The sequence below is a fragment of the Diceros bicornis genome, chromosome 22 (assembly GCF_020826845.1).
Source record: "Diceros bicornis minor isolate mBicDic1 chromosome 22, mDicBic1.mat.cur, whole genome shotgun sequence".
Lineage (NCBI taxonomy): Eukaryota > Metazoa > Chordata > Mammalia > Perissodactyla > Rhinocerotidae > Diceros > Diceros bicornis.
The window spans coordinates 39,797,328-39,811,486 of NC_080761.1; the positions used below are offsets into that span (position 1 = coordinate 39,797,328).

Below are 14,159 nucleotides of genomic sequence, written 5' to 3' on the forward strand. Positions count from 1 at the left end.
TATTTTTCTTTTTCCTTTATTTTTTTAAGAATGTGCGACTATTCCTAACATCATCTGTTTTCGGGTTATGGATGACTCAGCTAACAATGTTTGTTTTATAAACTGGCAATAGATATATTTCTGCATTTCTAAAATCAATTCTAAATAAAATAACAAGATTTGCAGAGATTTAGGCATTTCACGAGAATAAAATTTTATATATGTATACACTCTTTAATAAAGTATATATATGTTTTAAAAAGTATATATATATATACTTTTTTTTATACTCTATCTTCTTCTAAGAGAATGTGAGTTGATTTTCAGAGAACCAAAATGTCAAAGTGTCAATTCAGAATGTCAGTTTCTCTGCTATATATGTGTATAGGTTAGATATTTTATATACAAACACACATTACAGATTTTTAAACACACATGTATGTTTAACCTACACTTAATTTTCAGTGAGATATTATTTTGGGAGAAACTTTCTTTTGCTGAGATATAGTGTCCTTTTTAAGTGTTTTTGATTTGCAATCGGCTACATTATGTGTTGACAGGTTTGGAATTTATAAATTTTTTAAATAAGTGAGATAATATATGTGAAATGCTTACCTAGAGCTGGGAACACAATATTTTTTCACCAAATACTAGTTATTATTATTTTAATGTAGTGGGAAACAAATTAATATGTTTAATTAAAACTTACTAATAAAACAAAATAATTTCACTTACAATTTTTGCAATTGTTACAGCTGTGAAAAACTTTCTATTTATCAGGCAGTATTCACTCACCCTTAAGTGTAATAATGCCATACAATGTTGCTTGAATTTAATGCAACATGACTAGATATTTAATTTATATAATTTTTAAATAGTAATTGGCATTACATCACTCCCCTTTTACTCTATATCTTCTACAGATCTTCTACAGGACTTTTTGATCAAAATTACCTCTATGGGTCAATGTAAAAAAGAAGTTATGTATTAATAATGCTCAATTTAAAGAGATTAGTTCCAATTGGAGGCATTTGAACACATACTCCACTGATCATTTCTGATCAGATTAACTATGGTCTAGCACCATACCATTATCTCTAAATAAAAAGGTGCAGAAGGGTTTTTTATATTAGAGAAAAAAGTAACATAAAGTTCTAATAATTCTTGGCCAAGAAAAGTTAACTTTTCAAAGTTGATGGGGTTTTAAGGGCAATAGAATAAACTTCCACAGACAGGGGAATTGGTTATCTTGATTTTGCTAAGGCTGTAAAGCAGCACTTAAGAAGGATAAGAATAAGTAAGGATATATGATGATATACATATCCTTATCCTTAAAAAAACTATTAAGCTTGGGCCGGCCCAGTGGCATAGTGGTTAAGTTCACACGTCCTGCTTCGGCGGCCTGGGGTTCACAGGTTCGGATCCCTGGCGCAGACGTATGCACTGCTCATCAAGCCATGCTGTGGCAGGCGTCCCACATACAGATATACAAAATGGAGGAAGATGGGCGCAGATGTTAGCTCAGGGCTAATCTTCCTCAGTAAAAATAGGAAGATTGGCAACAGATGTTAGCTCAGGGCCACTCTTCCTCACCAAAAAAAAAAAAAAAAGGATTATTAAGCTTAAAAAATAGGCTGAGTATGGTATGGATAGGGGACAAAAGAGTAACTTTACGGTGGAGTAAGCTGACAGACACTACTTTAGCTAGGTGATCAAGGTCAACGTCAACAGTCAAGTCGTGTTGATAGTATGTACCCTTGATATGATGTGATGAAAATGCGCTTTCCTTCTGTCATCTTCCTCCCAAAAACTCATAACCCCAGTCTAATCATGAGAAAAACATAGACAAATTCCAACAGAGGAACATCCTTTATAATGTACCTGAATAGTACTCCTCAAAACTGTCAATGTCATCAAAAATAAGGAAAGTCTGAGAAGCTGTCATAGCCAAGAGTTGCTGACATGACAGTTAAATGTAATGTCGTATTGTGGATGGGACCCTGTAACAGAAAAAGGACATTAGGTTAAAAAAAAGGAAATTTGAATAAACTATTGTAAAGGGAAAAAACTTTTTCTTTCCTATGTGGGGAATAATTTGGTTCTTCCCTACTATGACTTTCTTTCCTGTGAGTCTCCTTTACTAGTCACACAGAACACTCACATTTGTGATGCTTCTGGTCACCAAATGTGTGGAGATTTTTTCCCCACGACAAGCAACTCTCTGTAACAGCAGCTAGATGTCCTACAATGTAACTCAATTCTGACACTATCTACCCGGAGATAGCATCAGATTCCATAGGATAAGGGCTCAGTCCCACAAGACTGCCCCCGCCCCCCTTTAGATACCAGTTTCAAGCCTGGGTTATCATCTGAGCTTCTGACCAACCAGCTATAGATTGGATGTTCCAAAGACCTCCTCCTTGGGTTCGATTAATTCACTAGAGCAGCTCACAGAACGCAGGGAAACGTTTATTGCCAGTTTATTAAAGGATATCATAAAGGATACAGATGAATATCCAGATGGAAGAGATGTGTAGAGTAAGGTTTGTGGGAAGGGACGCAGAGCTTCCATGCCCTGTCCAGGCACACCACTCTCCCAGCACCTCCCCCTGTTCACCAAGCTGGAAACTCTCTGAACCCTCTACTATTGGAATTTTATGGAGGCTTTCTCACATAGGCATGATCAGTTATTAACTCCATTTCCAACCGTTCTTCCGTCTCTGGAGGATGGGGCATGGGGCTGAGAATTCCAACCTTCTAATCATGGCTTGGTTTTTCTGGTGACCAGGCCCCATCCAGGAGCCACCCAGGAGCCCACTCAGAGTCACCTTAGTAGAATAAAAGATGCTCCTAGTGCTCTTATCACTTAGGAATTTACAAGGGTTTTAGGAGCCCTGTGTCAGGGACGGGATCAAAGACAAATATTAAAACAATAGATGCTCCTAGTGTTCTTATCACTTAGGAAATTACAAGGGTTTTAGGTGGGAGCTCTGTGCCAGGAACCGGGGGCAGAGACCAATATATCTGTGTTCTGTTACCTCACAGTTATAGACTTCAGTTAAAAATAGTATATGAATATTGGTTCATTAATTGTAACAAATGTACCATATTAATTTTAGATGTTAATAACAGGGGAAGCTGGGGGTGGGGTGGGAGTGGGAGGTGTAGAACTCTATAGTATCTGCTCAGTTTTTCTGTAAGTATAAAACTATTCTAAAAAATAAAGCCTATTAATTTAAAAAAAGCAGGTTAAAGGACAGAATTACAGTGGTTTTCCTTTTCTTTTTAAAGTCTGGGGTAATATATCCCGAACTTATCACTAGTGAACTCTAAGAGATGAGATTATGGAGAGACTTTCATTTATATTCCCCCTGCCTATATTGACAATTTTTTATTAAACTTTTCTTCCTTTTATTTGGAGAAAAAAATTTACATTATTGAAAAACATTTAGTGACATGTTCTTTATAAAAAATTTTAAGGAAACTCAGATAAGTATGAAGAAAATAATTCACATATAGTCCGTCTGCTCAGCAATAACACTGTAGCATTTCCGTTTTTTTCCTATGTTTATTTGGTGAAATCTCTTTTTCTATACTGTATACTACATTCTTTTGTAGCCTGCTTTTCTCACTTAACAGTTTATCTTGGATATCTTTCTGTATCAACTGCCAGCATGATTAGAATGCTGAATCAAAGGCTTGATACATTTTTATGTGCTTTGATGCATGTTTCAAAATTCCCCTAGAAAATGTATAGCAGTTTATACTCCCACCACCATGTTCTCGAAATACAAGAGTCATAAACTGAATCTGGCCAACATTTTAAAATTAGGAGATTTCCCTGGGAAATTAGAATTCCTGCTTCTTTTGGAAAATCAGTAGATCTGGCAGTAGTGGGCCACATTCCTCTGCAAAAACAGTTGGCTGGAACTGAGTAGCTACTGCCGCAGACACCCTCCTTCTCCCTCAAAGTGAAGCTGAGTGTTGTTTATTTCATTTTACTTATTCTTTTAAAAATGATAGTGTTAAGAGAAATGTGAAATACTTCTTATACGTACAGTTCTATCAAAAGTGATAAAAGGCATGAGAGAAGACCACATTTTTAAAAGACTGGGAGCATGTGAAAGTTTCCCTGTCGAAGTGAAGAATATATCTACGTGTTTTAATATGTATACAGAGTGTCTCTGTTGAATAAATTCTAAAACAGAAATTTTAAAACAAACTAAACAACCCATTTTACTTATTTATTTATATTATCTTACTGGCTCCTATGTGAATTTGAGCTAGTCACTTTCAGAGTATTTTAATTTTGAATTTCTGTTATTGTTTATTGAGAGATTTCGAAGAAATGCTGCCTAAATACGAAATCTTTTTTATTATAGTGACAAAATGCACTGTTGAAGCATATTTAATGTCTTCATGAATATTTGAATTATCATTGCAGTTTCTTGATCAAATATTCATGTTTTTACATTCTTATCTATTGCATTATAATCCAATGATGATTTAGAAAACTCATTTATTAAAGAACACAGGATTGCTTATTGGATATACCAATAAACTAAAGTTATGTTTTTCCTGTTTTATTCTAAATTTTTGTTTGACCTTGAACAATGTATTCAAAATTTCTTTGGTAAATTATGGGACGTTAATATAGTCTTAATAATTATATTTAATGAAACCTGGACAAGAGAAGGTAGCCTTTGAAAACTGTTGAGATTAGCAGCCCAATCAAAAGAAACATTTATAAACATCATAAATTTGCAAAATAGGAGGAAAAAATAAAAGAAAGAAAAGCTATCCAGTGATTAAAGGGAAAGAATAGGGCAAAGTTCTGTAGAGTTTGGAAGAAAAGCGCTTAAAGTATTTTAATTTGATGTTCAAAGCGAGGTGATGGGATAAGTATTTAATACATTTGAAGTGTGGTAACAGTACAATTTAAACAACACTGAGAAATATATTAGTAGGATGATAGAATAAAGGTTGGGAAGCAAATCAGATGATTTATCTATAAGGAAAGTGTAATAGTATGATCAAAGATGATCCCTCTTATTATAAAAATTATAGATTAGAATTAGGAAGATTTTGCCTATCCCATAAAAAAAGAAAAAAGTAGTTAAAACCAGAAAAAAATACTATTTCCCATTGTTGGTTCAGAAAACTTAAACATATATTTTTTTCATAGTCCTTAGGAATATCATTTAGGAAGACTGAGGCTCTCCACATTTTGAATGAAACTATTTTTGGGGCTCCTAGATCCATATTGATAATCTTAGAATCATAAAATTTGACTTTTTTGTGCTGGAAATTAAAAAACCTTTGTTTTCACTATGATTTAGTGTTTTTGTTTTTTGTAAGTGGAGTGCTTAATTCGAAATAGAATATATGCATGGATTTTGATGGTCTCAAATATATTCAGTCAAGATGTTAGTAGAATTTTGCAGAATGCTAGTTTTCAGAACAGATTTCCTATAAGCTTAATTTTCCTGTGACTTCTGTTGTTGAAATGTGGTGCTTACCATTAGCAGTTTATCTGACATAGGAATAAATTTTAAAGGAGAGTACAGTGAACTGTATTGACTTTTAAAAGTTTCAGAGTTTTTTGAGTTATTATTAAATTATGATACATTAAAAGCTAATTAGACCAACAGGGTTGTTGATTTCCTTTTCCCGGGTTTATATTCAATGGTATTGCATAACTCTTGATGATCAGACAGTGGATTGAGTATTTCATGAGGAAATACATGTGTATAATCATAAATTTGAAATAATTAATTTATAGATGAGTAGTATATATCATGGAACCATGCTTTAAATTTTTTCTCCTGCAAATCTGTATGACAGTATTTATGAAAATATTTATACAGACTCTTGGTTATTTTATTGAAAAATGCCATTCTATTAGGATGATAGAAGTTTAGCCAATGCTGGTTTACAGTTTATTATTGAAATGAAATTTTCTTCCTCTGAATACTTATGATTTGTATAATGTAATATTATGTATAAGTATTTGCATATATCTGTAAATAATATGAGATACAAACATACATATATGTTTGCCCATATACTTTTTTTAATAGGTATCTCAACGGCCATCTTTATCAAGCTTAGAAACCTTAATGGTCTCACAGAAGTCTGAAATTGAGTATTTACAGGAGAAACTGAAAATAGCAAATGAAAAACTGTCAGAGAACAGATCTACCAACAGATCTTCCTCAGAGAAGAGCATCCTGACAAGTGCTGAAGGGGAACATAAGGTAGGGACATTTCGCCATTTTGTGGATTTGTCAGGATGAGGCTGGCAAGGCCAGCGATGAAGTTAAAAACCAAACAGCAGCATTTACTTCTCTGCTTATGTTTCTGAAAGCTTTTCAAAAATATTATGTGCCAAAAGCTTGATAAAATAATTGTTGGAAGTAGAGTTTTCCCGTTTTAAAGACAATAATATAGTCCTAATTTAGTTAATTAAATACATTACTGGTAGTATACCTGTTTTGCAGTAAATTAACATTCTTATATTAAAAAGTTTTGGTAAGTATCTCTCATCTATCTAATCTATAGATAAATTAAGTAAAAATTTTAAAGTGGTGTTACTCATTAACTCAATTTTCTAATGTTAATTAGAAGAAAAATATATCTTAATGCTTCTATTTCATTCAGATATGATATTTAAAATACTGCCCATGTGGAATATAAACTATCAAATGGAATTTAACATTAATTTGTGCAGTTATATATTTTCGGATTTAAAGGCATAGCAATAGAGAAAAATAAGTAAATTTTTCATAGCCTATTTCTCGTTTATTAACGTCTTAGCTTTTCCTTTTGTAGTATTCATTACGTATTCCTGTTATGCTGCAAAAGATTCTATGAACATAGACTAATAGAAAAATTTCATAATATCACTTTGTAAATATGTTATTTCTGGATAAATTGAAATAACATTTCCCTAAAAGTAAGGAGTTTTAGACATGTTTTTCTCACACTTGTTACTTCAGCAGTAATAAATGTTTTTAAAGTAGAAAACCATGTTTTCAAGATAACTTTTTTAGTTCTTCCCATTTTTTCCTATGAGTAGAACAAACTGTCTTAATAAAGGAAGCATTTAAAATTAGACCCATGTTTCTGTGGTACTCTTATTTACTCCGTCTAATATTATTAGTAATTTTCAGAAGAGCAAGCTTTGTTTACATATGTATGTATGTATGTATTTATTTAAACATAACTGCATTATCCATTTCTTGCCATTTTGGAGTAGTTTCACAGCATTGAGCTTTATTTAAATGAAAGAAAACATTCCTAAAATTGAGAGACAACATTATAGGGCCTAATTTTGTTGCTTGCTATATTGCTGAAGTTTAAACATGTATCACTTTGATATTTCATTGCCTTTAACGAAAGTCAGGAAAATGAGAGGGATATTTTGAACAAAATTTTCTTTCTTTTTCATAAGGGCATGCAGTAAGTATGAACAATATGTTGCCCAGCTTAATAGTTGCTTTCACATATTCCTTCTCCAGATTGGTATATGAAGCTGTACATAATATAAACACACATTCTTGTCTCTAGTTAGCCACATTATAGTTAATGACCATATGGTCATTATGGTATAAGATCTACTGTCTGTTGTATTTATATTCCTCAAGCATATTGTTCCTTCAACTTCACAGTGTGTTAAACTATTTCAAAGGGAAAAAAATCCTTTCCCTCTTGTTTCTGGTTGTCCTATCAAGTGTAACCTTGGACCCTTATAGAGCAATTAGACCAGCCTCTATCCCCTCCTTTGTAATGAGGTTTCTTGCATTTCTGAGTCTATAACCCTTTAGTCTTCCCTAATGGGACATCATTATTCTGAAAGAAACAATGTAAATGTAAATGAATATTCTCATTAACGAGTCACAGAGAAACCTTTAGCGGTAGCACTGTGGTAATTCCGCTTGTTATTTCTCTGGTATTCCATGCAGGATTTTTTTTATAATTCATTATTAGTATTCAAAATTACTTGTTCTTTAATTTTGCATGTCTTTCATAATCCAGTGTTCCAACTAGTTCAACCATGTCCTTGTTTTATTCTCGAGGAACCACCTGTGAAACGTTCAAGGTCTTTGTCCCCAAAGAGCTCTTTCACAGGCTCAGAGGAACTAAGGAAGCTGAGAAAGGCTGAAAGAAAGATTGAAAACTTAGAGAAGGCACTACAACTAAAGGTGAACAATAAATCATTTCTTTAGTAGTAACCTTGCAAAGGTAAAGACATACCAAAGTAAACATTCATTTCACAAATTACTGCTTATCATTTATCTTTCCTGAATTTAATTACAGGTATAAAAATGTGTAGGTGGTTGGTCTTGTTTTTAAGATTTCTGAGGATCATAAAGTAATAAAAAAAATTTGCTACTTGAAAACTAAATATTTACTCACTACTTAAAATTATTTGGGAATATTTTGGCTTAATATTGGGAGTAAATTTCCTATAGTTTCTCAGAAACAAAAAAACAGAACCATAGCAAGTGGAAAGAGAATTTCTTGTGGTTCTTTATATATGATAAACACATAAAAAGAAAAGTGAGTTAAAAACCATACTAGCCTAGCTCAGGCCACTTAAAATTCTCCTTTATAGAAAAATTACATAGTCAAAATGGCAAATAAATATGCATTATTTTTTCCATTTCAACTGAATTTGTCTCAGAATATATGACATTTGAATCAGTGTTCTATCAATGTTTAATAAGCATATACCTTATTGGCCTATCTTTGAGAGGTTATCTCTTTCTTGGAAGAAGTTGGTTCTGCATATTGAACCAATTTTATGTGACTATATTGAGGGCTTTTATTTTTTCTGTGAATTTAATACCGCTAAACTTGTCATTCTTCATTCACAACTTACCCGAAGGCCTGCACTATTTGAGATTTAACCATTTAATTGAATCCAAATAGTTTTATGACATTCTATGACAAGCCCAGTTTACACATTATTAGAATCCAATACAGTTTAAATTTAGATTCTTTGTCATATAATACAGATTACTCTTAGGAAGAAAAAGATTTGACATATATTATGTGTGCTGTAGAAGAAAATATGGTTTAAAGGTATAGTTAACCATAAGCTACAATTAATAATGTTTCCTACCTTTTCACTAAACATTGTCTTAATTTATATTTATTCAGAGCTAAGCTGTTAATTCAGAAATAAAGGAAAATTATCGTTTATTGTTTCTACCAAAAATAAAATGATCAGATGACCTCTGCTTGCTAGCATTTAGCCTACTTGAGGTTTATACACCTGGAGTTATTTGCTCATTCATTTGTTTACTCAGTAACTTATTGAGCAAGACAGTCAAGCATTGTGCTAGTCATTTATTATACAACAGGAGAAAAGATGAGTTTCTGTCATTCAAGACCCTTACTCTAGTTAAGAAGATGCTAAGTGAGTCGTTAGAATCTAGTGTATTAGTGTAAATTTGAGGGTGCGCATAGGATATTATGGACGTGTTTAGGAAGCCAATCTGTGATCTTACTTCTTGTACATGATTCTTGAAATTCACATACCAACGCTTCTATCCTGTATTAATCTGGGTTCTCCAGAGAAACAGAACCAGTAGGATACAACTCTTTAGTCTTCCTTAATGGACATTATTATTCTGAAAGATAGAGAGGGAGAGAGAGACAGAGATTGATTGAGTGATTGATTATAAGGAATTGGCTCACGTGATTATGCAGTCTGAGAATTCCAAAATCTACAGTCATCAAGCTGGAGATCCAGGACAGCCAATGGTGCAGTTCCAGTCTGAGTCCAAAGGCCTGAGAACAGGAGAGCTGATAGTGTAAGCTTCAGTTCCAGTCCAAGTCCGAGTCAGAAGGCAAGAGACCGATGTCCAGCTCAAAGACAGTCAGGCAGAAAGCAAGACTTCTTTCTGACACAGCCTTTTATTCTATTCAGGCCTTCAATGGATTGGATGAAGCCCATTACATTGGGGAGGGCAATCTGCTTTACTCTGCTGATTCAAATGTAAATTTCATACAGAAACACCCCCACAGATAACCCAGAAATAATGATTAACCCAAATATCTGGGCAGTCAAATTCACAGATAAAATTAACCATCACATATCCATTCAGTAGTAGATGATCTCCACTCATTTGCCCCCAGAAGTCTGTGAGTCTTTGATAGTCCCTTGTTTTTCACAGGAAGGAGTGGAGTAATTCAGACATTTTTTGATCTATTCTCTTCCACCTCTTAAATTTCAGGAGAGTCTCAGAAGCATTATACTAATTTATTTCCTCATTCCTTTTTCCTAACAACAGCTCTCTTGGATGAGGCCTCAAATTTATTTTCAGAGTAAAATTCTTTTTTCACACAATTTCTTTTTCATTTATACTTTTTCTATATTCCTTTTTCAAGTCAATTGATGATAATCATGAATTTCAAATGTAGATTTTCTTTCACAGATTTGCAAGATAAGGGAAAAAAATGGGAGCAAAATTTTTTCCTTGCATTTTATCGTTTAGTAGGAAAAGATTCTTATTTTAAAAGAGCAAAATGAAAAAGGCACTATAATCAAGAAGTGGGTAAACAAAACCTGTATAGTAAAGCAATTCCAAGGAGAGTGATTGGGCCCAGGGTACTTTTTAATTTACAGCCTGACTTTAGTAAGTATAACTGTCCTATTTAGTGGAGACAGAAGACCTCTTTCTATATTCCCCTTTATTAGGCAATAATATTAGTGTTATTGCTATTACTCATGTGCATGTGAGTATAAGATAATGCATGTGAGTATAAGATAATATAGGAATTAATGATGTGTCTGTGTTAGTTTCCTAGGGATGCTGCCACAAACTACCACAAACTGGCTGGCTTAGAAGAACAGAAATTTATTGTCTCAATGTCCTAGAGGCTAGAAAAGTCCAAAATCAAGGTGTCAACAGGGTTAGTTCCTTCTGAAGGCTGTGAGGGAGAATCTGTTTCATTCCTCTCTCCTTAGCTTCCAGTAGTCTCAGGTGTTCTTGGCTTATAGATAGCATTCTCCTTGTATCTTCACATTGTCTTCCCTCTATGCTTGTCTGTCTCCCTATGTCTAAATTTCTCCTTTTTATAAAGACACCAGTTATTTTGGATTAAGACCCGCCCTAATGACCTCATTTTATCTTGATGACCTTTCTGAAGACCCTATCTCCAAATAAAATCACATTCTGAGGTGGAGGGGGTTAGGTCTCCAACATATCTTTTTTGGAGGGATTCATTTCAACACATAACAGTGTCTTATGGTTTTTTAAGTACATTTGTTCATCACAGAGCTCCTTTTTTAGACCATTACCCACTAATACATGTTGAATTTTTGTCATGGTCTTTCCCATATTGGTATTCTATTGAATACTACTCTGCCAGAAGCTAATGGGACATGGCAGACAAAAATGTTCTATGCCCCATTATTGTAAACAGTGGATGAAAAACTTTTTTTATAAGCTTTTAGCATATCAATGTGCATTGTGAATCTATAGAAAGATATAAATACATCACTCCCATATTTACTTGATTATGTTATACCTATTGATATTTCCCAAAAGACTGTTGTTCCATGGAGATACTGTTGGAAACACTAAAGACAGAAGACACGCTCCATGGCACGGCGGGTAGCTTTGGGGTACCAAGTTGATCACCAAGGTGGATTGAAGGGCAAATGTTTCACCGGTAGACCATGGAACATATATATTTTTATATATATACACACTTTGATAAATAGAAATGGTGCTCTTTATTATGTTAGCAGTAAGTTATGCATATTATTCTAATACTAGTTATGAATTTTATATAAATATTAACACATTGTCTTACTCAGCTTACTTTTGTGGCTAGTTGTACATGAGTTTTCAAGATGGGTGACCAATGTTGTAGTAAAAGAGCCAATAATAATAGAAGAGATGAAAGCTATTATTATAAAAATCCCACCCATTTCCAAATCCTGACTTCATGAAGGTAGTGAACTAACAACTTATGAAGTATAATTTGGAAACCAGTTCATCCGAGCTTTATGAAATCTTCACTATCTTTGAGATCTCTAATGCCATGAATCTTTGCTTTACTGACTTTCATGCATTTGACAACTTGATTCTATTAGCATTTTTCTATGCCATTTAATAACATCAGTATGTCCTTTGAATACAGTTTAAATGTCTTGTATTTTTAAATGCTCTAATATTCATGAACTTTATACATTCTGCTGAAATGAAACATCTGTGGAATCCTCGGTGTTTTATAAAAGTTTTTTTTAAACTTTTTAAAAATCTTGCTATTATTCTCTGAAGATCGAGCCACTGTTTTATTAACAGTGTTTATGCTCTTAGTTCAAAGGTCAAGGAGCCTTTGACCAAACTAGAAGATTACTTCAAGAATCATTTCTATTCTTATGAACTCAAAAGTAGAATTGCACATATCATTGAAGAAAGTCAGTTGATACAACTTTCCTATTTTCTATTTTCCGATGTTTTAGTCATTCAGACTTGTTTGTACACAGAAATTAGAGCCTCTAGTTTAGCTAGTTTTGTTCTAAAATACATGGAAGGTACTTAATTAATGTTTTATTGAATGAACTAATAAACGGACCTAATTCAGTGATGGCCCGTGGGGCATTTTTGTGTGTCCTGTCAGGAAAATGTAGTAATTAGTGATATTAAATGTATTTTTTAGTTTTACACTTAATTTTGTTGTAAGATCTTTGGGGATAATATTTCCCAAATGAAGTACTATTGTTTTTACTTAGGCTATTATAAGTTAAATGGGACTTATGGAACTATAATCTAAACTACAGTTAACTTGTATTTGTTAGAATATTATAAAAAAGTATTTTGATTATTCTTTTTAGAAACATCTTTTTAAAAACTTCTTTTGAGATATCTAACTTTTGAGTGAAGACTTCAGCCAACATCTGTTCTTGCAGTAAAACAGGGAAAAACATTTTTCTTTGAACGATATATAATCTATCTTATATTTACATGTTTATAAAATTTTACTGTCTATTTCTGAAGGAGGCCAAAGAAACAATAGTCTCTAGGACTAATTTAACCCATGTATTACAATTTGATATTAGCATACTCAAAGAAGAAATCTATGGATGAGACTGCATTTTTAAATTATTATTATAAGTTATATCTATCAAATTGATTTATCAAATAGTCTCTTGTTTGGTCTCATTTTTAATAGTTTATATTTTAATAATTTTATAAGAATTATGTAAACATTCTAGTATTAGGTAAATTATGAAATATGTAAAATTAAAGCAGAAAGCCCATCCATAAAACTACTTTCTCATAATCACTACTTAATGGAAGAAGTCACTTATTTCAATTACTATAGGAAAACCAAAACTATTTGCTAGTATTGAATATATTACACTAAAGTTTTAGGAATCAGAGGTGGCTACATTGAGTGCTTTGATTAATTGCTATGCCTAGTACAGAGCCTGGCACATTGTGAGTGACATATAGGACTCGGGGAAATTTTTAGTAAATTCAGTGATTAATGTTAGCTGAGCCAGTACTGAAAAATGCTAAAATAATGACAGTACTAACAATAAGAAACTCAATTTGTTCCATTAATTCAACACAGAATTATTATGAAAGGTAATAGAAAAAATTTGGGTATCCCATTCTATTATTTTTTACTTCTTGCTCAATCTTTTAGGTTTTATTTACTCAGAGTTCTAGGGACTCTGATACAGACTTTTAATGATTCCAAAACACTGTATTTGTGTGTAATGATTTTTAAGGAATTCATTGTAAAATAAGAGTTTATGGGGAAGAACTTTGATTCAATGAAGAATAATTACAGAAAGGTGTTTTAGAAATATTTAACAGAGTACTCAGTTTAACTATAAGTTCATTTTTAAATTATGTTTTGACATGAATCTTTTTGAATATCTGTAAATTTCTTGTAATTAAATTATTTTATTAATAAATTTATAATAGATCCTGTTTAAATTCATAATAAATCTTACTAGTTCTTGGGGAATCCTCATAAACATAATTAACTTATGTTCATTTATGAAAAGATATCAACATTATTAATTATCATCTTCTATTTGGCTAATTTATTCATTTATTTTTGATACTTAAGATTAGAAAACTTATTGTTCCAAGAAGTGAAGTGATATTTGGATTGTTTACCAACAGTATGGGAAAACTCAAGGT

General features: G+C 32.5%; 1 protein-coding gene across 7 annotated transcripts in view; it reads left to right on the forward strand.

The window, feature by feature from the left end:
- Positions 1–14,159, forward strand: part of CNTLN (centlein) — a 330,124-nt gene that overhangs the window by 156,475 nt on the left and 159,490 nt on the right. For 6 of the 7 annotated variants that reach the window (XM_058565850.1, XM_058565854.1, XM_058565855.1 and 3 more), the window contains 2 exons: positions 6,060–6,236; positions 8,058–8,183. In XM_058565850.1, the coding sequence (XP_058421833.1) occupies positions 6,060–6,236; positions 8,058–8,183 (303 nt within the window). The remainder of the gene's footprint in view (positions 1–6,059; positions 6,237–8,057; positions 8,184–14,159) is intronic. The other variant, XM_058565853.1, reaches the window with a different exon arrangement.